This window comes from Cynocephalus volans, chromosome 4 (genome assembly GCF_027409185.1).
Source record: "Cynocephalus volans isolate mCynVol1 chromosome 4, mCynVol1.pri, whole genome shotgun sequence".
Taxonomy (NCBI): domain Eukaryota; kingdom Metazoa; phylum Chordata; class Mammalia; order Dermoptera; family Cynocephalidae; genus Cynocephalus; species Cynocephalus volans.
In genome coordinates, this window is record NC_084463.1 from 154,279,116 (window position 1) to 154,307,025 (window position 27,910).

Here is a 27,910-nt window from a genome sequence, read left to right on the forward strand (position 1 = left end):
CTCTGTCTGAGACAGATCACTTGGTAAGGACAGAAAAACAGAATTGCAACAAGAATCAAAGAAGTAAGGTTCCCGCTTTTCTCTACCCAGCTATTCTTGTGATCTACAAAAGGTCACTAACATATTCTTACTTCCATCTTCCTTATATTATTATTAATAGATGCCCAAATTTTATTCTTACTAAGGTAAATGTGTTTCCTCTTTCTAACCCTCTTGAGGGCCTCTTTGATATCCTTGTTTCTCAGGCTATAGATCAGAGGGTTTAACATGGGGACAAAGATGGGATAGAAAATGGACAGCACCTTATGCTTCATGGAGTGGCCAGAGCCAGGATGCATGTACACAGAGAGGGCTGTGCCATAGTACAGTATCACAGCAGCCAGGTGGGAGGCACACGTGTTGAAGGCCTTGGCACTTCCTTTAACTGAGGATATTTTCAGGATGGAAGCTGCAATGAAACCATAGGATAAGAGGATAACAAGCAAAGAACCCAAGCCCACAAAAACAGCTGCCAGAAAAACAATCATTTGGCACATGAAGGGATTGGAGCAAGACAAAGAAATAACCTGAGGTATATCACAGAAGAAATGTTGAATGATATTTGGCCCACAGTAGGACAGATGAAAACAAGGGACTACATGAACTAAGCTACTCACAAAACCACTAGCACAGGCCCAAGCAATCATCTTCCAACAGCGGCCAGGGACCATGATGGCTGAGTACTGCAGAGGGCTGCCTATGGCGATGTACCGGTCGTAGGCCATGGCAGCCAAGAGGCAGCACTCAGCCATACCCATCCAGGCAATGACAAAATACTGAGTGGCACAGGCCATGAAGGAAATTGTTTTCTCATCACATAAGAAGTCTGAGAGCATCCTTGGGCTGATGGAAGAAGAGTAGCAGATGTCTATAAATGATAGGGAACTGAGAAAAAGGTACATGGGTGTGTGGAGGTTGAAGTGGATCTTGATGAGAATGATAAGACCCAGGTTCCACATCAGAGTCACAATGTAGATCCCCAGGAAGACTGGAAAGAGGATGAGCTGCAGCTCTTTTTCATCTGAAAGTCCCAGGAGAACAAACCTGTCCACAGAGGTGTGGTTTCCATCCCCTTCCATAGAACTGCTTAGTGCCACCTGCTGGGAAAATGGGGAGAAAGAAAACAGTTTTATTCCCATAAAAGTAAATGAAATAGGCTTAGTTATTTTTAGGTCAGGCTGCTGACTAAGTATACGACATTGAATTTTCAATGTTGGGTTAGTTTGTGGTGTCCATGTATGATCAGCAACAGTAACTTAAAAAATCTCTTTAAGAAATATTATCACTCTGTCTATGAGGACAAAAGGCAGTATGATATCACTTAAAATGTCTCAATTTTATGTTTCCCGTGTCAGGTTTTGCAAATATATGAGAATATGGAGATAGGCCAAATGAGACAAATACTGTCATTTCTCTATATGGTGAAAGAGGCATGCGTCAGCTATTCCTCAGTGCTTGAAGATACCCGTGAATTATGCTGGAGCTATTGTGTAAATTGAGGGTGCTGGAGTATGTGCTTTTTGAAGCATCTTTGGGAACTAACATTCAGTTTGTTTAAAAACAGTGAATATTGATAATTTTGTAACAGCCTTTCTGCTTTTACAAAGCCAAAAGAGATGAAAAAAGAGTAATGTAGCAGGATGATGCAAAAAATCACACACAAAAAGCAGCTTGTAAACAGATGTGACTTAACAAACTTAATGACTCTATAAAAGTTAAATAAGACAAAGTTGAAAATACCAATATGCTCCTTCCTTGCAGCTGCATATTTTTCTTTTCTCAAATCTGAGATATTTATGAAGTATATTTCCTAAGACAGTGATTCTTAAACTTCTATGTGTCAATGACACTTTTAAAAATGCTTTGAATTCTTCTTGGACCCATATGTCATTAAGTAGAATGCTGTTTAATTTCCATGTGTCTGTATAGTTTCCAGAGTTTCGTTTGTTATTAATTTCTAGTTTTAATCCATTGTGGTCTGAGAAGATACATGGGATAATTCCAATTTTTTTTGAATTTATTGAGACTTGATTTGTGACCTAATCAAGCAGGAAATCAAAAAATTTATTGAATCTAATGAAAACAATGATACATCTTACCAAAACCTGTGGGATACTGCAAAAGCAGTATTGAGGGGAAAATTTATTGCATTAAATGCTCACTTCAGAAGAATAGAAAGATGGCAAGTGAACAACCTAACACTTCACCTTAAAGAACTAGAAAAACAAGAACAATCCAAACCTAAAGTTAGCAGACGGAAAGAAATCATTAAGATCAGAGCAGAACTGAATGAAATTGAAAACCAAAAAACAATTCAAAAGATCAACGAATCAAAAAGTTGGTTTTTTGAAAAGATAAATAAAATTGACAAACCATTAGCATGGCTAACAAAAAAAAGAAGAGAGAAGACTCAAATAACAAAAATTAGAAATGAAAAAGGTGATATTACAACTGATTCATCTGAAATACAAGGAATCATTCGAGACTACTATAAACAACTATACGCCAACAAATTTGAAAATCTGGAGGAAATGGATAAATTTCTGGACACACACAAGCTCCCAAAACTGAACCGTGAAGACGTAGAAAATTTGAACAGACCAATAACAATAAAGGAGATTGAAGCTGTTATCAGAAGGCTCCCAACAAAGAAAAGCCCAGGACCAGATGGATTCACAGCAGAATTTTACCAAACATTCAAAGAGGAATTGACACCGATTCTTTACAAACTATTCCAAAAGATTGAAACGGACGCAAATCTCCCAAACTCATTCTATGAAGCAAACATCATCCTGATACCAAAACCAGGTAAAGATATAACCAAAAAAGAAAACTACAGGCCGATATCCTTGATGAATATAGATGCAAAAATCCTCACTAAAATACTAGCAAACAGAATACAGCAACACATACGAAAAATTATTCATCACGATCAAGTGGGATTCATCCCAGGGATGCAAGGTTGGTTCAACATATGCAAATCAATAAATGTGATACACCATATTAATAAACTCAAACACAAGGACCATATGATCATCTCTATAGATGCTGAAAAAGCATTTGATAAAGTTCAGCACTCATTCATGACAAAGACCCTCTATAAGTTAGGTATAGAGGGAAAGTATCTCAACATAATTAAAGCCATATATGCCAAACCCACTGCCAATATCATCCTGAATGGGGAAAAGCTGAAAGCTTTTCCTTTAAGAACAGGCACTAGACAAGGATGCCCACTCTCACCACTCCTATTCAACATAGTGTTGGAAGTACTAGCCAGAGCAATCAGAGAAGAGAAGGAAATAAAGGGCATCCAGATTGGAAAAGATGAAGTCAAACAGTCCCTGTTTGCAGATGACATGATCCTATATATCGAACAGCCTAAAACCTCTACAAAAAAACTGTTGGAATTGATAAGTGATTTCAGCACAGTAGCAGGATACAAAATCAACACACAAAAATCAGTAGCATTTCTTTTCTCCAATAGTGAACATGCAGAAAGAGAAATCAAGAAAGCCTGCCCATTTACAATAGCCACCAAAAAAATAAAATACTTAGGAATTGAGTTAACCAAGGAGGTGAAAAATCTCTTTAATGAGAACTACAAACCACTGCTGAGAGAAATTAGAGAGGATACAAGAAGATGGAAAGATATTCCATGCTCTTGGATTGGAAGAATCAACATAGTGAAAATGTCCATACTACCCAAAGTGATATACAAATTCAATGCAATCCCCATCAAAATTCCAAAGACATTTTTCTCAGAAATGGAAAAACTATTCAGACATTTATATGGAACAATAAAAGACCACGCATAGCCAAAGCAATGCTGAGCAAAAAAAATAAAGCTGGAGGCATAACACTATCTGACTTTAAGCTATACTACAAAGCTATAATAACCAAAACAGTATGGTACTGGCATAAAAACAGACACACTGATCAATGGAATAGAATAGAGAATCCAGAAATCAACCCACACACTTACTGCCATCTGATCTTTGACAAAGGCACCAAGCCTATTCACTGGGGAAGGGACTGCCTCTTCAGCAAATGGTGCTGGGATAACTGGATATCCATATGCAGGAGAATGAAACTAGATCCATACCTCTCACCGTATACTAAAATCAACTCAAAATGGATTAAGGATTTAAATATACACCCTGAGACAATAAAACTTCTTCAAGAAAACATAGGAGAAACACTTCAGGAAATAGGACTGGGCACAACTTCATGAATACGACACCAAAAACACAGGCAACCAAAGGAAAAATAAACAAATGGGATTATATCAAACTAAAAAGCTTCTGCACAGCAAAAGAAACAATTAACAGAGTTAAAAGACAACCAACAGAGTGGGAGAAAATATTTGCAAAATATACATCTGACAAAGGATTAATATCCAGAATATATAAGGAACTCAAACAACTTTACAAGAAGAAAACAAGCAACCCAATTAAAAAATGGGCAAAAGAGCTAAGTAGGCATTTCTCTAAGGAAGATATACAAAAGGCCAACAGACATATGAAAAAATGCTCAACATCACTCAGCATCCGGGAAATGCAAATCAAAACCACATTGAGATACCATCTAACCCTAGTTAGGATGGCTAAAATCCAAAAGACTCTGAACGATAAATGCTGGCGAGGCTGCAGAGAAAAAGGAACTCTCATACATTGTTGGTCGGACTGCAAAATGGTGCAGCCTCTATGGAAAATGGTATGGAGGTTCCTCAAACAATTGCAGATAGATCTACCATACGACCCAGCTATCCCACTGTCTGGAATATACCCAGAGGAATGGAAATCATCAAGTCGAAGGTATACCTGTTCCCCAGTGTTCATCGCAGCACTCTTTACAATAGCCAAGAGTTGGAACCAGCCCAAATGCCCATCATCAGATGAGTGGATTTGGAAAATGTGGTACATCTACACAATGGAATACTACTCAGCTATAAAAACGAATGAAATACTGCCATTTGCAACAACATGGATGGACCTTGAGAGAATTATATTAAGTGAAACAAGTCAGGCACAGAAAGAGAAATACCACATGTTCTCACTTATTGGTGGGAGCTAAAAATTAATATATAAATTCACACACACACACACACACACACACACACACACACAAAAAAAAAAAAAAAAAAAAAAAAAAAAACGGGGGTGGGGGAAGAAGATATAACAACCACAATTATTTGAAGTTGATAGGACAAGCAAACAGAAAGGACATTGTTGGGGGGGAGGGGGGAGGGAGAAGGGAGGGAGGTTTTGGTGATGGGGAGCAATAATCAGCTACAATGTATATCGACAAAATAAACTTTAAAAAAACAAAAATGCTTTGAAAATTCTGAACTCTCTACCCAGAAAACTGAAACCACTTACCACCTTTGCATACAGTTGTGTTTTTTGTTTGTTTGTTTTTTGGTTTTTGGGGGATTTTGAATTACCCTCAAGTCTTTCCTTGGTGCCCAGTTTAAAGGCTTTTCTCCAACGTGGGCGAGTGACTTGAACTCAATTATATGTTAAGGTACTTAGGAGATTACAGGAGGTTTAGGAAGCTGAGGCAGGCTTTTGGGATGTTCTTTTCTTTTTTCATGTTGAAGCCAGTCCAGGAAAGACAAAGCACTAAGATTCAGGCCAAATGGTAACTATACAAAAGAATATTTTTGTATCAGCCTCTATGTGTTCTTTTGATGGTGCTATGGCTGTCATTCTCTCTAGGTAGTCATTAGAACATCACCTAACCCAAACATGTTTTTATTCAGATCAACTCCTCAAGTTTTCAAGAAAATCATGAGAAGCTTTGAGAGGGGGGAAACAGCTGTCAAATACAGCCTGGGAGTTTTGTTTAAAGGCAGAAGTAAAAGTCTTGAACAATGCCCTTTAGAAAGCCTGGGACATTCATGGAATAAACTATGTCTACGGAGTGCAAATATTTGCCAACATTAGCCATCCTATATGTCTTCCTTCTCTCCAACCATTTCCCAGGCTCCCACTTACAAAATTGAATTAAAAGAGAAAGGCCCCATAAAAGCACAGACTATATTCACAGTAGTGAAGTCAAACTGTTCTTTTTCCAAAATCAGGTCAGTCATTGTTTCCTGGTGCACTTTTTTGAGAAAAATTTTGAAGAATGTGGTGATTAATAGAAGAACAAAGTAAAGGTGCTTGCTATCAACAGGGAATAGAAGGACGATAGCAGACAGAAAGTGCAGTTACCATCCTGGACTTAGTGGCTGATTCTGTCCATACTGAGACTGAATGGAGAGAGATTCTTGTGCAATGAGAACAGAAAAGTGCATTCATTATTTTTTTCATTATCATCATCACGAACAGTCAGGTCATCAAAAAGATTTATTGGGCAGCTACATTACATACCGATCTTACCCTTGTAATCATCAAGATATACACGGCTTGCTCTTATTTCCACTCATTCAGTACAGTAAACTTAGGCCCGATGTGCTGTTTACCAAACAAAGTATTAGCATTCTGAAAATTGTCACTACATTTCTATTATATGTCTTGAACCCAGATTAGGTGTTTGTTGGATCTTCTTGCTCTATCATCCACATCTCTAAAACATCTATTATTCATATTTCTCCATTGTGCACTGTTTTATTTCAACAGATCTCTCTTCCAATAATTTCATTCTATCATAAGTTGTGTTAATTTACCATTTAACCCATCCATTGGGTTTCAAATTTTAATCATAATGTTCTGTTTTCTATAGGTTTCGTTTTCTTCTTTTCCCAAATAGTCAGTGTTCATAGTCTCTTGTTCTCTCACCACACTTTCAATACCATCCTTTATTTAAATGTATTAAGTGCACCTACTTAAATTATCATTTAATAATTAAATACCTAGTTTTGCAGATTCGTTTCTACAGTGTAATATTATTGCTGACTTATTCAAGGTGTACTATTTAGCTGTGCGTTTAGTGAATGTTGATCGTGATTTCAGGTTCCTTTGAACTTTACCTGAAGAAAGCATTGAGGCTTGAGTTTAACATGTGTTTCTCCAGAAAGGCATATTACTTCTCTTAGGTATCATGGGGCAATATCAACACAGAATCCATCGAAACAAAAATCTTAACTTGAGATTTTTCAGGATAACCACGGTAATAAGATTTAGGATACATATTTAAATAAGTAGAGATGTGAGGTTAAAAATTATCAGAAGACTTTTTTCCTTTTTCTCTGTTTCCCATCTAAGGCTGATTGGGTTGTGCGTATTACTGTCTTATTTTGTGAGGTAGGGTTTTTTTTCTATTTTTCCCAAGGGTGTCCCCCTTTGTGAGAGCCCATTTCAGTGATGTGGGGGGTTGTCCCTTATTCAACTTTATATACTGTTTTTTCACCTACCCCTTATAAACATGCCCATTAAAACCCAGGTCTTAGGCCACCAGGTTTGAGTAGATCCCTCCTGGGAAAATGCTGAACTCAGTTCACTAACAACTGAGAATTGTGTTTTCTTGTCATCTTTGTACTTTCAATAATTTATTTGCTTCCTCACTGGGTGATTTATTAAAAAGTGTTCTTAAGGAAGTGCAACCAAGAAGATAGGTGCTGCCACTGCTGGACCCCACCCCCAGCCTGGGAGAGTGCATGCTGAGCAGAGAGGTGCACCCAGAGAGGCCCATGATCCATGGTGACCATGTGCCCAGAGGCTCCTGTGTGGGAACATGTAGGTGCTGCTGCCAGACTCCCAGCCAAGTGCAGTCCCCATGGCCCAGAGGGGCCTGAACCTTCTATCCAAGGCACTGAGGCAACCATGCCAAATTGGCAGTGAGGGCAGGATCCCAGCCAGACAAGAGGATTGAGTGAGTGGACTGTGAAATCCCTTGCCACAATGACTAAACACCAAAGGAAAGATACCAGAAATATGAAAAATCAAGAAAGTACACCACCAAAGGATAATGACTCTCAAGCTCTAGATCCTATAGAACAAGAAGCTCTTGAAATGTCTGACAAGGAATTTCAAGCAATAACTCTAAGGAAACTAAATGAAATACAAGAAAACTCAGCTAGACAACACGATGAAATGAAGAAAAGTATACAAGGAAATCAGTGCCCTGGAAAAGAAGGTAACAGAGCTTGCTGAGCTGAAGAATTCATTCAATGAAATAAAATCACAACAGAGAGTTTAATCAGCAGGCTTGCAGAGGCAGAAAAGAGAACATCTGACCTTGAAGATGAGCTGTTTGAAATAACACAGGCAAACTAAAAAAAAAAAAAAAAAAAAAAAAACCCCAAAAACAAAAAGAATTAAAAACTCTGTAGAAAATCTAAGAGAGATATCAGACAACCTTAAACACTCAAATATCCAAGTAATGGGCATTTTAGAAGGGGAGGAAAAAGAAGATTGCTTTGAAACCATATTCAGTAAAATAGTGGCAGAAAACTTCCCAGGTATAGGAAAAGACACAGAGCTTCATATTCAGGAAGCTCAAAGATCCCCAAAACATATTCAACCCAAAAATGTCCTCTCTAAGACATGTTATAGTCAGACCAGCAAAACTCAAAGACAAAAAGAGAATCTTAAAAGCTGCAAGAGAGAAGCATCAAATCACCTATAAGGGAGGCCCAATCAGACTAACATCAGACTTTTCATCACAAACCCAAAAAGTCATAAAGGAATGGGATGATATATTCAAAACACTGAAAAACAGAGATTGCCAGCCAAGAATACTATACCCTGAAAGGCTATCCTTCTGAAATGAAAGGCAGATAGTATATTTCTCAGAAAAACAAAAACTGTGGGAGTTTACTACCACACGACCAGCCTTACAAGAAATTCTGAAGGGAATACTGGGATTGGTATCTGAAAAATAACTACGACTGCCATAGATACTCAAGAAAAATCAAAACCCACTAGTAAAATAAAAATGCTAACAATGAAGAGGCAAAAAAAGTTTATCTACAAACCAAGAAACGAACAAGTACAGAAGACAAACAGTAAATCAGAAAGACAGGAAAGACACTTAAGACATCCAAACAAAAATCAATAAAATGTTAGGAGTAAATCAACACTTTTCAATAGCAACTCAATGTAAAAGGACTAAATTCCCCACTCAAAAGACACAGACTGAATGACTGGTTTAAAAAGGTAGACTCAATTACATGCTGCCTTCAAGACACCAACCTCACCTATAAAGACACCCATGTACTAAGAGTGAAAGGATGAAAAAAGATTTACCATGCAAATAGAAATGAAAAACGAGCCAGAATAGCTATTCTTATATCTGATAAAGTAGACTTTAAAATAAAAATCATAAAAAGAGACAAAGAGTGCCACTACATAATGATAAAAGCTTTTATCCACAAGAAGACATCACAATTATAAATATATATGTACCCAATGTTGGAGCAGCCAGATTTATACAGCAAACTCTACTAGACCTAAAGAAGGAGATAGAAACTTACTAATACCATAACAGCAGAGGACCTGAACACCCAGCTATCAATATTGGACAGATCAGCTAGTTAAAGAATCAGCAGAGAAAAAAAAAGATCTAAACAACACTTTAGACCAACTGGACTTGGCAGATATCTACAGAATATTCCATCCAACAACCACAGAATATTCATTCTTCTCATCAGCACGTGGATCATTCTCCAGGACAGATCACATGTTAGGTCACAAATCAATTCTCAACAAATTCAAAATAATTAGAATAATGCCATGTATTTTTTCAGATCACAATGAATTAAAATTAGAAATCAATAACAAATGAATTTCTGGAAACTAGACAAACAGATGGAAATTAAACAGCATTCTACTTAATGACATATCAGTCCAGGAAGAAATGAAACAGGAAATCAAAAAAATTATTGAAACGAATGAAAATAATGATACATCATACTAAAACCTGTGGAATACTGCAGAAGCAGTACTAAGGGGGAAATTTATCACATTAAATGCTTACTTCAGAAGAATGGAAAGATGGCAAGTAAACAACGTCATTCTTCACCTTAAAGAACTAGAACAACAGGAACAGTCCAAACCCAAAGTTAGCAGATAGAAAGAAATCATTAAAATCAGAGCAGAACTGAATGAAATTGAAACCCAAAAAACAATACAAAAGATCAATGAATCAAAAAGTTGGTTTTTTGAAAAGATAAATAAAATTGACAAACCATTAGCATGGCTAACTAAAAACAGAAGAGAGAAGACCCAAATATCAAAAATTAGAAATGAAAAACGTGATATTACAACTGATACTTCAGAAATACGAGAAATTATTAGTGACTACTGTAAAAAAGTATGTGCCAGGAAATTTGAAAATCTTGAGGAAATGGATAAGTTTCTGGACACACACCAACTACCAAAACTGAGCCAAGAAGATGTAGAAAATCTGAACAGATCAATAAGAATAAAAGAGATTGAAGCTGTTTTCAGAAGGCTTCCAATACAGACAAGCCCAGGACCAGATGGATTCACAGCAGAATTCTACCAAACATTCAAAGAGGAATTGACACCAAGTCTCTATAAACTATTCCAAAAGATTGAAACAGGCAATTCTCCCAAACTTATTCCATGAAGCAAACATCGCTGTGATACCAGAAGAAGATAAAGATACAACAAAAAAAGAAAACTACAGGCCATTGATGAATACAGATGCAAAAATCCTCAATAAAATACTAGCTAACAGAATACAGCAACACATATGCAAAATTATACACCATGATCAAGTGGGATTCATCCCAGGGATACAAGTTTGGTTCAACATATCCAAAACAGTTAATGTGATACACCATATCAATAAAATCAAATGCAAGGACCATATGATCATCTCTACAGATGCTGAAAAAGCATTTGACAAAATCCATCATTTGTTCATGATAAAGACTCTCTACAAGTTAGGTATAGACAGAAAGTATCTAAACATAATTCAAGCCATATATGAAAAGCCCACTGCCAATATCATCCTGAATGGAGAAAAGCTGAAAGCTTTTCCCTTAAGAACAGGAACTAGACAAGGATGCCCATTCTTACCACTCCCATTCAACATAGTGTTGGAAGTACTAGCCACAGCAATCAGACAAGAGAAGGAAATAAAGGGCATCCAGATTGGAAAACATGAAGTCAAACTGCCCCTGTTTGCAGATGATATGATCCTATATATCGATCAGCCTAAAGCCTCTACAAAAAAATTCTTGGAGCTGATAAATGATTTCAGCAAAGTAGCAGGATACAAAATCAACATGCAAAAATCAGTAGCATTTCTATTCTCCAATAGTGAACATGCAGAAAGAGAAATCAAGAAAGCTTGCCCATTTACAACAGCCACCAAAATAAATAAATAAATAAATATAATGGATAGGAATAGAGTTAACCAAAGATATGAAAAATCTCTATAATGAGTACTACAAACCACTGAGGAGACAAATTAAGGAGGACACACGATGATGGAAAGGTATCCCATGCTCTTGGATTGGAAGAATCAATATCATGAAAATGTCCATACCACCCAAAGTGACATACAAAGTCAATGTGATCACTATCAAAATTCCAATGACTTTTTTCTCGAAATGAGAAAAACTATCCTAACATTTATATGGAATCACAAAAGACCACACATAGCCAAAGCAATTCTGAGCAAAAAAAATAAAGCTGGAGGCATAAAACTACCTGACTTTAAACTATACTATAAAGCTAAAATAACCAAAATAGCATGGTACTGGCATAAAAACAGACACATGGATCAATGGAACAGAATAGAGAATCCAGAAATCAAACCACACACCTATAGCCATTTGATCTTTGACAAAGTCACCAAGTCTATACACTGGGGAAGAGACTGACTCTTCAGCAAAAGGTGCTGGGATAACTGGATATCCATATGCAGGAGAATGAAACTAGACCCATACCTCTCACCATATACCCAAATCGACTCAAAATGGATTAAAGAATTAAATATACACCCTGAAACAATAAAACTTCTTAAATAAAACATAGGAGAAAAACTCCAGGAAGTGGGACTGGGCACAGATTTCATGAATATGACCTCAAAAGCATGGGCAACCAAAAGAAAAATAAACAAATGGGATTATATCAAACTAAAAAGCTTCTGCACAGCAAAAGAAACAACAGAGTTAAAAGACAACCAACAGTGTGGGAGAAAATATTTGCAAAATATACATCTGATAAAGGATTAATATCCAGAATATACAAGGAACTCAATCACTTTACAACAAAAAAATGAGTAACCCAATTAAAAAATGGGCAACGGAGCTAAATAGGCATTTCTCAAAAGAGGATATACGAATGGCCAACATAGATATGAAAAAATGCTCAACATTACTCAACATTCGGGAAATGAAAATCAAAACCACACTGAGATACCATCTCACCCCAGTTAGGATGGCTAAAATCCAAAAGACTGTGAATGATAAATGCTTGCGAGGTTGTAGAGAAAAAGGAACTCTCATACACTGTTGGTAGGACTGCAAAATGGTGCAGCCTTTATGGAAAATGATATGGAGGTTCCTCAAACTATTGCTGATAGGTCTACCATATGACCCAGCTATCCCACTGCTGGGAATATACCCAGAGGAATGGAAATCATCGAGTCAAAAGTATTCCTGTACCACAATATTCATTGCAGCACTATTTACAATAGCTAAGGGTTGGAACCAGCCCAAATGTCCATCATCGGATGAGTGGATACGGAAAAGGTAGTACATCTACACAATGGAATACTACTCTGCTATAAAAAAGAATGAAATACTGCCAATTGCAACAACATGGATGGACCTAGAGAGAATTATATGAAGTGAAACAAGTCAGGCACAGAAAGAGAAATATCACATGTTCTCACTTATGTGTGGGAACTAAAAATAAATAAATAAATACACAAATAAACTGGGGGGAAGGAAGAAGACACAACAATTACAATTACTTGAAGTTGTTATGACAAGTGAATAGATAGGAGGTTGTTCAGATAGAGGGGGAGGGTAGGGAGGAGAATGAGTGGGGAGGGAGATTTTGGTAGTGGGTCACAATAATCAACCACATTGGATATTGACAAAATAAAATTAAATTTTAATTAAAAATTTTTAAAAACCTGCAAAAGAGGAAGTAAAACACACACACACACACAAAAGTTCTTTACAGTATATCTAACTTTCTTCATAGTTTCTTTGGCTATATACTCTACCTTCTTGACAGAAACATGTCTACAAATAACATTTTTATGCAAGTCTTGGTTACTCCAGCTGATCATGGCCTGTTCTTCTAAAATGTGAAGCTCTTTGACATGCTCATATCTTTTGTGCCCAGTATAATTAAATTTGCATTAAAAGGAAGGGATGTTATTAGATAGCTAGCATTGATTCAGTGCACACTCTATTCCTTTTTGTGTTCTGAATTCTTTTATTTTTTATCACATTTTTATTTGGCCAATAACTTTATCATACATGTATTCTTATTATTCTCCCAGCAATGTTTAGGAGACTGTAGGTCAGAGTGGTAAATAGCCCCGGTTACACAACACACGAGGTACAGTCCTGGGCTTCAAATTCAGATCCTCTAGCTCCAGAGAAACATCTTAAAATACTGCTCCCTACTGTCTCATTAAATGTATTAATTGTTGCAATAATCTTGTTTATAACCACTTATATTAGTCCGTTTCTGTTGCTTATAACAAAATACTAGAAGATGGGTGATTTATGAAGAAAACAAAATTTATTGCTTACAGTTTTGGAGGCTGAGAAGTCCGAAGCCCAGGGAATGCATCTGGTGAAAGCTTTGGTGGTGGTGACAGTGATGGCAGAATATCACACTATGAAAATGGCGGAAGAGAGAGGGAGCAGAGAGAGATACAGACTCTTCTCTGTGTTCTTTTAAAGCCCTCAGAACTATGCCCCTGACCACCATTTTAAATACATTCATGATGGCATCACCCTGTAATCTAATCACTTCTTCAAGGTGCCACCTTTCACTTACCATAATAGGATTTCCCACCCTCTCAACAGTCACAGTGGGAGCCAAGTTTATAATACATAAAACTCAGGGGACACACTTCAAGCTTCTGTGAGTTTGGGGTGGATATAATTCAATCCACCACACCACTACAGAGTGCAAGACACTAAACTTGATGGTTGCATGAAACAACAGATCTCATAAGAAGTCTATAGCCAAGTGAGATGAGAAATGTGCCTATACAGACATATTTCAGCTGGAGATGATGTGTGGCATGGAAAGACAGAGAGAAAATTCCGTGAGTGATCACCAACTGGATGTAAGCAGGGAGTTAGAAACCAGAGAAGGCTCCTGCACATTCTTTGAATGAATCTCTCAAAAGGTCTCTAGAATGGCAGAGTCAATTTCCAAGACATTCTTGTACAAATGAAAATGGCAAGAACAAAGTAACCACACTTCTTAACATAGATACTCTATCAGGAAATGAACAGAAAAACAGCAATGCTGATTGCTTGCCAAGGGAGAGAGAAAAATTGAATGAGCATTCATCTTCTTCCATGAAGAAAAAATGAGATATTAAAATGTTTTACAAAATACGCTGGTTTAACCAGAGACAGGAGAATCTCAGTATTTAGATGGAAACCACTGGAAAGCTTGGTCCTACAGATGCCTAAGAGCTAAAATTAGCACAGCACAGCCTGCCATACACAAAGAACTATGTTAATCCAGTGATGCTGGTGAGAATCTTAGAGGCAACTTTTAATTGCTACATTGTTTTTCTCAACCATCCCACATTCTACCACTTCTGATTAAACCTTATTTTTAGTTGCCTTTTGATTACCAAGAATTCTTAAGCTTTCTTCTTGTGTTTTAGAAAAAGTTTATTTTGGGATAGAGTTTATCTTGGCGATCCTCCTTCAGCTTTTTCTCACACCATCCTTGATATAATATATTCCTTCTCCCATGCTTACCTCCATTTAACCTTGCTTATCAAATGATAAAAGAAGAAAATGGAAAGATAACATGAAAAAGTGGCCCCGTTTACATGTTTCTTTCCCTGAAGATATTTCATCCACAGCAAACAAAATCTGAATTTTTTCTATCAGGGACAAGGTGGGCAGGATTAGTCTCTGAAGAACAATTATTACATTTATTCTTTGCTAATTCTCTCACAATTTAGAAGCTGGCATATTCATCAAAGCCCTGTTGGATCCACTGAATTCAGGAACAATAGCCTCCAGGGAATCTCCTATAGACTATTCAAATTTAACTTTTTAAATGAAACAAATCAGGTAGTATAGGGTGCTCAAAATTAACCAACAACTCTTCTTCTGGTTCTATGTTGTCTCAATTTAAACACCAATCAAATGATTCAAAGTTATTTGAGTCCCCACCCCCACCACTTTATGCTGAATTATATTGACAGAGCCTGCATATTAAGATCATCCTTCTAGGCCATTCCTTTTCAGGCTAAAAAAGCTGCCATAGAAGATGACCCCTCATGAAACTTAGACTTCAAGGATGATGACACTGAGCTATTTGTAAATCTGTAATAATCTGCCTGGATCCTAAGCCGCTGACATTCCTTAGAGCAGAGTCTCTAGTGACTCACCTCAGAGTTCTGAGAAAGATTTCCTCTCCTGTGATTCAACTCCTTTCATTTGTTGTGTACCCAAGTGATCAGAAATAAAGAACATATATTTCAGTTTGGGCTTCTGAGAGTGTTTCACTCCATCAGTACTCTGAGAGGAGCACACAGTTTGTGGTTAGCAATATTTGACTCACTTGTCTCCTTCAGAAATCATCCAGCTATGGAAGGAGATGGCCTTAAATGCTTATGAGCCTTCTCCATCACATCTAAGAGAGGATGTAGGAGCAAAAGCCATAACAAAGAAGGAGGAATTAAAACCATGCAAGCTGTAAATAACCTCTCTCCTGGGTAATAGAGAGGAGACCAACTCTATTAATTGGTTCCTTGACTAAGCTCCAAGATCTGCCTTGGGGATATTAATCTTTTGAGACAATTTCATGCCAAGGAATCATGCAGCTGATATAGAGGTTACTTCCAACCTTTTTATCCATAAAACAAATTATGTCACCATAGGATAGGAATAATCCTCAGAGACCACTGTCTGTGAACAACACCAGGAAGCAGAAAATTCCTGGCAACTCTGAGTCAGACCTTCTGCAGCAGATGGGTTCTCAATTTTCTACTTTCATATTCTGGAGCAATTTTTTTTTTTTTTTTTTTACTTTTAGATGTGTCTCCATGGAAGGATGAATCATGTTCAGAAAGACCTTGAAGACATTGGGGTAGGTAAGAAGACACAGAAGCAGGTCACTTCTGCTCTTCCATGTCTCCATCTGCTTGGATTAAAGGAATCAGAGAATAAGAGAGAGAAGGTGGGAGTTATTATCTAAAGAAGGGCAGAGAGAAGGAGGAAAAGAGAAATAACTGTGCAAAATATATCGGAAACTTTGAAAAAATAAATAATAGTCAACTTCACCAAAACAAAGCCCCAGAAGATCCTTTCTACCTCCTCCCCACTCTACCTGGATAATTTCTCTCTCCAGTTGAAAAAGAAGAGAAGTAATTCTCACTTTTTGGGCAAAGACTCTAATAGAGATTAAGCCCATGTCCTGGGGATCTCAAGGTATGGCTTCTCTTTTTGAAAACAGTGGATACTAGATGAAAAGAAAATCTTAGAGGCAACAAAAGAGATCAGGCTATGGTGAAGACAAAACACCCTGCTATAATATATGACAAAGTAAGTTCTCCTTGTTTCCAACATGTCTTTAGTCTCTTGTATCCACATCCAACCCTCTTTTTAAAACTTTTACTTAGCTGTATATAATAAGATAATATTTTGGAAATATTGTCTAGCTTTTTACCTAATATTTCCTTCCCTGCATCTCTGACCATTCTCTTTCATGTCAGTAAGTGGTTCGATTCTCAAGCCTCACAGAAGAAATGTGACGGTAAAAGGAAGTTAAAGCACAAGTGATAAGGTTAAAAACATGAGTGAGACTTCAGAAGAGTTTAAGACATAGCCCAAGACAGAAAGCACAACTATCACATATGTTTGGGGACATTGAAGAAAATAGGCCCTAACTATCATTTAGGGTTTGGATTGTCAGGCACAAATTTGAGAAAATATGGTCATGGGGTATCAGGTTGGACAGCCACTGGACAAAGAGTGTTTTCCTTTTTTTATTTTTAAGACAGAAATGGAATATTATTTTGTTTTTATTTTTTATGGAAACACTTGATTGTACATATCTGTGGAGTATAACATTGAATATCAATACCTCTGTGCAATCTGTGATGCTCAAATCAGGATAATTACTATACTCAACCTCATACAGTGTAATCATTTTTGAGGCCCTTTATCAATTTTGGTAGTGAGGGTTTAAGTTCTGCAGTTTCCTGTGCCATACTTTAGGATGGAAGCAACAGTACAATTGCCATTTAACCAAGAGTGGGTAAGAGTCTCAGAGCCTCAGTCCAAATAAATCTTGAGGATGACAAAAATGGAATTCAGCAGCAATCCATCTGTGATTTGACAGCTGGGAATGTGAGGAGGCAACAGACAGTTCAGGAATTACTGGTATGGAAGGTCAAGGACCAAATACTCCCAGTGCTTGGCATCATTCAAGCCCCGTAGAACTTAGACACAAACTGGGGAGAAGAGGAAAGAACCTTGAATTGAGTACTTTTTCCCAGTGGAGAAATAGAGTTACAGAGTGATAATGAGAATTGTAATTCTTGAATACCAGAATTTGTGAATTAATTCTCAAAATACCTTGAGTGCATGATAACTTTTATTGTTCTCCAGGTGCATTATAATAGAACAACTGACTATACCTTTATTTATTTAATCATTTTCTTCTATTTATTTCTTAAGCTACAAAGTTTTGTAGTAATTTGTTGCACAGCAGTAAATAATTAATATACAAAAAAAAAAACACTCCACTTACTCAAAAGGAGTCATATTCTTGTGATTCTTGATATATATTACAAACCTATTTTCAAACTTAGAATTCTTTCATCTTTAGAAGCAGGAGAAAAGAAATGGCTGAAGAAATAAAGTGAATTTGTTGGCCCGTGAAATGGAGGTAGTCAGAGAAAACTTAATCCAGTAGCTCAAACAATATTACCAAATGTCAAGTTTCTTGTGTTTGGTTTAGTATGCCTAATGTAATAATTTTCCATCCTATCACCAATTTTCCTAGTGGTAGCAAAATTTCTGTATAAGTTCAAGATCTCACTGTTCCCCTTCACAACTTGCAAAAGAATGGAGAATCTCTTCTGATAGCTACTACAGATGAGAGAAATTTTTGATTCCCAGAACTCCTGTGATCATCTCCTTGCATCTGTGTGGCTTTGACTGTGCTATATCCCCCACTTCTTCCCCAAGCTATTTGCAATGGCTATTGGAAGATATTTTCTGATTGGCTTAAAGACCAGGTTTCATCCCTGAACCCAAAGTTGGAACCAATACTACTCAAACAATGATGGCTGAAAGAATAAAAGGACATTTTCCCTCCCCCCTAAAAACTTCCAAGATCAGCCTCTGAGAAAGAATGACTATGATTACTAAGCAGCAAAAATAAATAAATGAATAAATGAACAATCTTTGTGATATTACTACCCATGTAGTAAATACTAGTTGTACATAATTTAAAAAGTCAAGTAGTTTTAATACGTATAATTAGATCCCTGACTGATGCCAGTAGTGCATCCTACCACCCTGCCACCCTCCAGAAAATGGCTCTGCCCCCCAACCAGCATGAACTAACAGCTACAGCTCATTGGCCAACTTGCCAGCCACAGCACTTCCTGCCACTGCTGCATATATTGCTGCAGAATGAGTGGTCCACAGCAGCCACTGCCACAGCAACTACCATCACAAAGGTACCTTGTTGCCACACCAGCAGCCAGCCACTGCCACCTTATAGATGTCCCACTGTCTATTCATCAGCATAAAAAGAAAGACAGTCAATGTGGAAACAAGGGAAGAGGTGAGAGAGGACAGACCTGTGACCCAGTGGCCCAAACCACAGGGAGAGTTATACTGTCACAGGTGGTAGCACACCAAGGGGTGGGAGGTATCTGTGCACCTCACAGACCTGCCTTCATCCAGGTAGAGACACACATGGAACCCCAGAGTGTACAGAAACCCAGGACACCCAAACAGAGTAAGGAAGAACATCTCCAATCACCAACAACACATCCCCAAACTAGGGGAAGCAAGGTCACAGGGAAAGCCTCTGCCTGCAGGAAGGAAGAAAAGAAAACCCACACTGCATCACCCATTCAAATGAGGAACACCAGTATACCCCACTGCAGGATCATGGGATGCTAGCCAGGGTGCCAACATGCCCACATATGGTCACCAATCACAGCAAAAGAGTTACAGAGCACTGAGGTACTTCCCCTAAGAACTTAAGAGATTGTCTAAATCCTGGAGAAACCAACATGATGTCACCAAACTAAGCAAAGTATCACTAAGTGCCCCTAGCCACAGAGGCACTCACATGCAATTCCAACATTGAATGGGGCTGAAGAATCCACATGGAGAATGCATTACTGTGTCTACCTGGAACCAACAATAAAACACCCCATTCAATGGTCATTATCGAAAATACCTACAAGAGGAATTCCCTCTCCTCAACGCACACTTCAGAGTAATAGAAAAAGCAACTGCTCTACCAGTTGACTAGACAACAGTGTAGAGATACAAGGAATACAAAAAACAAAAACAAAAAAAGGAAATATGAAACCACTGAAGGAATATAACGATCCTCAAGTACCTCGTATAGAGCCAGAAGTCCTTGAAATGACTGAAAAAGAATTCTGAAAAACAATTTTAAGGAAACTCAATGAGATACAAGACTAACTTAGATGGCACAACAAAATGAGAAAAATTATCTTGTATCTGAAGGAAGAAATGAATAAAGTAATCAATGCCTTAAGAAAGAATATAGCAGAGCCCCTGGAGCTGAAGAATTAACTCAACGAAATAAAAACACAATGTAGAGCTTAAACAGCAGGTTCGAACAAGCAGAAGAAAGAATTTCTGATCTTGAAGATGGTCTTTTTGAAATAAGAAAAGTGGACAAAAAAAGAAAAAAGAACAAACAATGCAGAAAATCTAACACAGCTGGCAGACAACCTGAAGGGAACAAACATCTTAATCAGGGTGTTCCAGAAGGGGAGGAAAAGGGAAAAGGCACTAAAAACATAGTCAATGAAATATTGAAAAAAAATCCCTGGTATACAGAGAGATATGGAACTTTACATACAAGAAGCTCACATATCCTCAAACAGATTCAATCCAAAAAGGTCCTCTCAGAGATATTATGATCAAATTGGCAAAACTCAAAGACAAAGAGAGAATCTTAAAACCACTAACTGAAAAATGTCTAGTCACCTGTAAGGGAGCCCCCAAAAGACTAACAGCAGACTTCTCAATGGAAACCCTAAAGGCCTGAAAAGAATGGAATGATATACTCAAAATACAACAATGAAAAAATTTCCAGACAAAAATACTATATCCAGTAAGGCTATCCTTTACAAAAGAGGGACAAACAATGTATTACCCAGGAAAACCAAAACTATGAAAGCTCATCACTACATGACTATCCCTACAAGAAATTCTCGAGGAAGTACTCCATGTGGAATCTGAAAAAAAATAATCACTATCATGAATACATGAGAAAGAAAACAACCCACTAGTAGAACAAAATGCAAACAAAAAGAAAGAAAATTTCTCTAATCACCTCGAGAAAACCAACAAACATAAAGCACAAGCAATAAAAGGGGGAAAAAGGAACAAAAGATATTTAAAACATGCAAACGAAAATCAGCAAAATTCCAAGAGTAAATCAATGCCTTTCAATAATAACCCTAAACATAAATGGATTAAATTCCTCACTCAAAAGACATAGACTGACCGATTGGATTAAAAAGGTAGACCCAACAATGTGCTGTCCTCAAGAGACTCACCTCACCTTTAAAGACATGCACAGACTAAGAATGAAAGGATGGAAAATGATATACCAAACAAATGGAAATAAAAAACAAATAGGAGTAACTATTATTATATCAGATAAAATAGACTTTAAACCAAAAACAATTAAAAGACAAAAAGAAGGAAATTATAATGATAAACTAATGTATCCAGCAAGAAGACATAAATTTATATGCATCAAACATCTGAACACCCACCAAATAAAGCATAATTTACAAGACCTAAAAAAGATAAACACAAATACAACAATAGCTGGGGCCTGAACAATACTCTCTTAACATTAGAGAGATCATCTAGGCAAAAAAACCAACAAAGAAACACAGGATGTAAACCACACTTTAGACCAAGTGGACTTGGCAGATATCTATAGAACATTTCATAAGAAAACCACAGAACATACATTCTTCTCATCAGCACATAGAACATTCTCCAGAATACATAACCTGTTGGGTTGAAAATCAAGCCTCACAAATTTTTAAGAATTGAAATCATTTCAAGTATCTTTTAAGACCACAATAGATAAAAACTGGAAATCAATAACAACCAAAACTCTGGAAATGAAAAAAAAAAAAAAGGAAATTAAATAACAAGTTCCTAAATGACATACAAATCCAAGAAAAAATTAAACAAGAAATTAAAAACAATTCTCAAAACTAATAAAAATAAAGGCACAACATACCAAAACCTGTGGGATACTGCAAAGGCAGTGTTAAAAGAGAAGTTTATTGCAATAAATCCTTAAATCAAACAATACAAATATTTCAAATAAATTACATTGCAAAGAACTATAAAAACAAGAGTAATCCAATTCCAAAATGAGTGGACAGAAGCAATTAAGATCACAGCAGAACTAAGTGAAATAGAAACCCCAAAATAATATAAAAGATCAATTATTTATAAGTTCTTTTTTGAGAAGATAAAGAAAATACACAAACCATTAGCTAGGTTATCTAAAAAAGAGAGAAGACTGAAATGAAAAAAAAAAAACAGAAATAAAAGAGGAGACATTACAGCTGATACAACAGATATAGAATGGATCATTAGAGATTGTAATAAACAAAAATATGCCAACAAGTTTAAAACCTGGAGGACATGGACAAATTTCAGGACTCATAAAAAACTACAAAGACTGAGCAAAAAAAACATAGAATACCAGAACAGAACAAGAAAAAGCATAGTTGATTGAAGCAGAAATAAGAAGCCCACTCAAAGAAAATTTCAGGACTGGATGGCTTTACTACTGAATTCTACTAAACCTTTAAAGAGAAATTAATACCAATTCTCCTCAAAGGACTCTAAAAAATTGAAACAGAGGCCATTCTCCCAACCCATTCAATGAGGCTAATATCACCCTGATACCCAAACCAGGTAAAATACAACAAAAAAGAAAACAATAAGCCAATGTCTTTGATGAACATACACGCAAACATCCACAATAAAATATTAGCAAATAGAATAGAGCAACATATTTTTTAAAATATACACCATTATCAACTGGGATTCATCCCAGGGATGTAAGGATGTTTCAACATTCACCAAGTCATAAATGCAATACACCACATCAACAAAATCAAGGACAAAAACCATATGATTATATCAATAGATGCAGAAAATCATTTGACAAAATTCGACATCCCTTCATGATACAGACTTTCAGCAAATTAGGTATAAAAGGAAAGTATCTCAACACAATAAAAGTCATATATGACCACCCATATTATCCTGAATGGGGAAAAGTTGAAAGGCTTTCCCTTAAGAACAGGAACAAGACAATGATTCTCACTCTCACCACTTCAATTTAACACAGTATTGGAAATACCAGCCGAACAGTCAGACAAGAGACAGAAACAAAGGGCATCCATACTGGAAAAGATGAAGTTAAACTGTCCCTGCTTGGAGAAGACATGAGAAAACAATCCTAGTATTCATATGGAATGAAAACAAAAACCTGAGGAGATAAAGCAAATCACAGAAAAAAAAAGTCAGAGGTATTATACTATATAACTTCTAATTATACTACAAAGTTGTAGTAACTAAAAGTAGCATGGCACCAGCATAAAAGCTCACAAATGGAACAGAATAGACAACTGGGAACTCAACTGATCTTTGACCTACAGCTAACTTGTCTTTGACAAAGCCATTTAGGGCCAACTGATCTTTGACAAAGCAACCAAGAGCATTCTTTAGGGAAAGACTGCCTCTTTGATATATGGTGATGGGGAAACTTGGCACCCATATATAGATGAATGAAGCTAGACCCATACCTCTCACCTTATACCAAAATCAACTGAAAATGGATTAAAGATTTAAATACACATTCTGAGACTATGAAACTCCTAAAAGAAAATATAGGGGAAACAATTCAGGAAGTAGGACAGGGGAAAACTTAATGAATATGACCCCAGAACTATAGGGAACAAAAGGAAAACTTAACAAATGTGATTCCATTAAACTAGAAAGCTTCTGCACAGCCAAAGAAACAGTTAACAGAATGAAAAGACAACGTACACAGTGGGAGAAAATATTTGCGAATTATGCATCCCACAAGGGACTAATATTCAGAATATACAAGGAATTCAACAACTAACAATAAAAAAAAAAAAACACAGTTAAAAAATGGGCAATGGAGCTGAATAGGCATTTGTCAAAGGAAGATATATGACTGGCCAAAAGATACATGAAAAAATGTTCAACATCACTAAACATCAGGGAAATGCAAATCAAAATCTCTTTTATATGTCTTCTCACCCAAGTTACGTGAGCTATTATGAAAAAGACAGAATAACAAATGCTGGGGAGGATGCAGAATCAGGGGAACTCATCCACACAGTTGCGGGGACTGTAAATTAGTACAGCCATTACAAAAAACAGTATGGATGTTTCTCAAATAACTATAGATAGACTAGTCATATGATCGAGCAATCCCAGTATTGGGAATATTTCCAAAGGATTGGAAATAATCATCATGAAGGGATAACGGCCCTCCCATGTTCATTGCATCTCTATTTACAATAGCCAAATTATGGAACCATCCTAAGTGTCCACTGCCGGATGATTGGGTAAGGAAAATGTGGTATAATATACACAATGGAATACTACTAAGCCATAAAAAGGAATGAAATTCTGCCATTTGCAGCAACATGGATGAGTATGGAGAAAATTAAGTGAAATAAGTCAGACAAGGAAAGAGAAGCATTACATGTTCTCAGGCTTAACTGGGTGCTACAAAAAAAAAAAAAAAAAAAAAAAACGAGGAAAGAAAGAAAGAAAGGAAGAAAGAAGGAAATTAAGAAAAGACCACAACAATACGTTGAACATACAGAAGGGGTGAAGAAACATAAGGATACTAGGAATGGTGGGGATTGAGGGGATGGGTTGGGGAGTGATAGGTAGGGTAAAGGGAATAAAGAAAAGCCACTATTTGTAATAATGAATATGCTAATAATAAATAATAAAAATTAGAAATAAACAGATGACTGGGTACAAAAATTGTAGTGTATATACTGATTGATTACTACTCTGTCATGAAAAAAGTGTGAAATTCTGCCATTTGCAGCAACATAGATGAACTTAGAAAACATTACGTTAAGTAAATTAAGCCAGACACAGAAAGAGAAATAGTACACATCCTCAATCATCAGTGGAAGATAAAAGAAAGAGAGAGACAGAGAGAGAGAGAGAGACAGACACAGAGCATCATAATGATACATTAAACTTTCCAAAAAAAAAAAAAAAAGAGAGAGGGAGATAACAGACTGTGGTTATTAGAGGTGGAAAAGTGTTGGGGGGGATTGGGGAGAAACTAGTTAAGGGTCACGATGATAGATTACATTTTGTAAACATGAGTTTACTAATTATCCTGATTTGGTCACCTCATATTCTACACATGTATTGATATTTGATTCTATACCCCACAAATATATAATCAATTATCTTACTATTAGAAAAATGCATTTCTGTAATAGTTAGAGATTTAAGCATTTTTCATATATATGTTGGCCATTTGTATGTTTTCTTTTAAGAAATGTTTCTTCAAGTTCATTGCCCATTTTTATTAGGTTTTTTTTCTTGTGATTGAATACTTTGAGTTCCTTTCTTATTATAAATATTAGTCCCTTATTCAATGTGTAATCTACAATTACATTTTCTCAATCCATGGAATGTCTCTTCACTCTGTTGATTGTTTCCTTTGCTGTTCAGAACCTTTCAAGTTTGATACAATCTCATATGTCCATTTCTGCTTCTCTTGCTTGTGATATTATTTAACAAATCATTGCTCACACCAATATCATGAATGTTTTCCCCTGTGTTCTCTTCTATTAGTTTTATAGTTTTGGTTCTTATATTTAGGCCTTAAATCATTTTTAACTGCTTCTACTACAGGGGATGAAATGAGTCAATTTTCATTGTTTTGTATGTGGATATCCAGTTGTGAAAGGTGGATATCCACATAGAATTTATTGAAGATACTGTATATGTTCTTGACACCTTTGTCAAAAATCAATTGGCCATAGATGTGTGGGTTTATTTCTGCATTGTCTATCCTATACTATTGTCAACATGTCTGTTTTTATTCCAGGACCACGCTATTTTGATTACTAGAGCTTTGTGATATATCTGTCTCTCCCTAGACTTTACATTTAAAGAAAATTTAGATTTATGAAGAAATTGAGCAGAAAGCACAGATAATTCCCATACCCACCCCACCCCACATCCCGCCCACACTTTCTCTTGTTATTAACATGTTACATCTGTGTGCTACATTCATTACAATAATGAACCTGTTGGGCCTGTATGACCAGGAGGACCAGAAAGCGGCAACAAAGTAGCCACGGAGCCTCCATCTTGTTAACTCCACCAGCCTCCATCTTGTTAACTCCTCCACTCCCCCCCTTTACCCTTACCTGAAGGCAGGAAACAGAAACTAAACCCTGTTCAATTTCATACCCTATATGGGCAAAAAACCCACCAACAGCCCTCCCCTATAAATATCTATTTGTATTCACCCTGGGCATGACTTCCCCCACCTCACTCCCTTCTAAGCCATGGAGCCTTGCCCAAGAGTGCTTCCATTAAAGCTTTTCTTGAACCCATTGCCTGGCTCCTTTCCTTACTTACCACTGCTGATTTGAACTTGACATCTGGTGCTAAAACCTGGAAGGAGGTTGATGCCCCACTCCAGTGGAAGGCCTCTCTCCTCTCGTTACCAGGACCTCATTTGAGCCCCATGCCTCAAGACACTGGGTAAGTTCCCAATTCCACGAACCAACCTGGGTGGCCCTGCCTGAAAATGTGGCCACATCAGGGCAATTCAACCAAGTCACCAGGAGACACTCATCTGGCACCTGAAGGTGGTGAGATGTCCCAATCTTCACAGTAGCTTCTTTTAATCCATTAGTAGCCCGGGAATCCAAACGGGGATGCCTATTTGAATCCCTGGCCTGCACAACAAGGAATCATGAAAACTAGAAAAAATCAAGAAAAATCTAACCCTAAAACCCCTTTTGGGCTCAACACTGGTTGGCCTCTCACAGGATTTGAGGGACACCTCAGGCATTGCTGTTTGGGTGTGAGGGGGGCCAGAACCTCCAGCTCCTCTCATTTTTCTCAGTACACCCCATTCCCCTTCATATACCGAAGAAGAAACTCAGACACTCAAGCAGTTGGGGGGAATTACTGGGGACAAGGGTTGGATTTTTATCCAAAATAAGGTCCCCCTCCTGGGACATCTAGCCTGCAGCATCATTACAGACGTCCACCAATCCCTCCACATTGGCCCGAAAGCTTTATATCGGTTCCTCGAACCCCTTTTCCATAACCCACACCCCCGAAAGCTCATTGAGGGGGTTCATCAGTCTTGCAACACCTGTTCTGCTGTTCACTCTCAAGGGGGAATTTGCAGAGTGGGACCTAACCATCAACTCTGAGGCCATCAACCGGGGGAGGACCGGCAGCTTGATTTGACCCACATGCCACATCACAAAACCTGTCATTACTTACTAACTTTGGTGGACACCTTTACAGGATGGATAGAGGCTTGCCCCACAGCTCAAGAAACAGCGGACATGGTAGCCACTGTACTCACTGAACATATCATCCCAAGGTTTGGCCTCCCACAGACCTTACAATACAATTTGACAATGGCCCAGCCTTCCCCTCCAGTGTCACCCTGCAGGTCTCCAAAATTCTGAATGTCACCTGGAAACTCCACATTTCTTACCATCCCCAATCATCGAGTAAGGTTGAGAGCCAATGGCCTTCTCAAGGAACATCTTACAAAACTTTCCCTCAGGACCCACTTATCTTGGCTAACCCTCCTCCCGTTGGCACTTATAATGCTTAGGACCACCCCTAAGGAACCATCAGGCCCCAGCCCTTTTGAATTCCTCTATGGATGGCCCTTTCTGCTGACCCACAACTTTCCGGCCTCACCCCCGCCCCTTTTATCCTACCTACCCTACCTAACCCTTTTAAGGGCCCTTTTGTGGGCTCATGCTGACTCAATTACTCCCACCCCTGTGGGCCCCAATGTGGATACTCTCCAGGCTTTAACCCGAGGGGATGGCATCTTACTAAAAGAACCATATCCAAAAACCCTACAGCCCAGGTGGACTGGTCCCTACACAGTGGTTCTAACCACACTTACAGCTGCAAAACTCCTGGGACACCATCCCTGGGTACACCTTTCCAAAGTTGAGCACCCCCTCTCTGAGGCCCCCTCCCAAGATGTATGGACAGCCCAGCCCTTGGGGCCTACCCGGGTTCAGCTATCACATCACCATTCTCCTCCTGACCCTGTCTCTTAGTCCCACTGCTACTGATTCAGGGTACAGATATCAGTTTTGTTTACCAGAAACCTGGAAGATCAATCATCAGACCCATGCCAGACTTATTTCTACTACTGACTGCCAACTGCAG

At 37.6% G+C, this 27,910-nt stretch overlaps 1 protein-coding gene across 1 annotated transcript; it reads right to left on the reverse strand.

The window, feature by feature from the left end:
- Positions 1 to 116: 116 nt before the first annotated feature.
- On the reverse strand, positions 117 to 27,215 carry LOC134376632 (olfactory receptor 5A1-like). The gene is made up of 3 exons (XM_063095120.1): positions 27,114 to 27,215; positions 26,200 to 26,433; positions 117 to 1,136 (listed from the first exon to the last, which is right to left on the reverse strand). Exons 1-3 carry the CDS (start codon positions 27,213 to 27,215, stop codon positions 117 to 119), a joined length of 1,356 nt encoding a protein of 451 aa, XP_062951190.1.
- Positions 27,216 to 27,910: the final 695 nt, after the last annotated feature.

What these genes read in the sequence shown, in the direction of transcription:
- LOC134376632 (XM_063095120.1), bottom strand. Translation starts at nt 27,215, where the DNA reads ATGGTAAGAAATGTGGAGTTTCCAGGTGACATTCAGAATTTTGGAGAC. An exon ending in TTGTCAAATTGTATTGTAAG is followed by an intron (nt 26,434 to 27,113) that starts GTCTGTGGGAGG and finishes CTTGTTGTGCAG; the next exon opens with GCCAGGGATTCAAATAGGCA. An exon ending in GGGGCTCAAATGAGGTCCTG is followed by an intron (nt 1,137 to 26,199) that starts GTAACGAGAGGA and finishes TTTTCCCAGCAG; the next exon opens with GTGGCACTAAGCAGTTCTAT.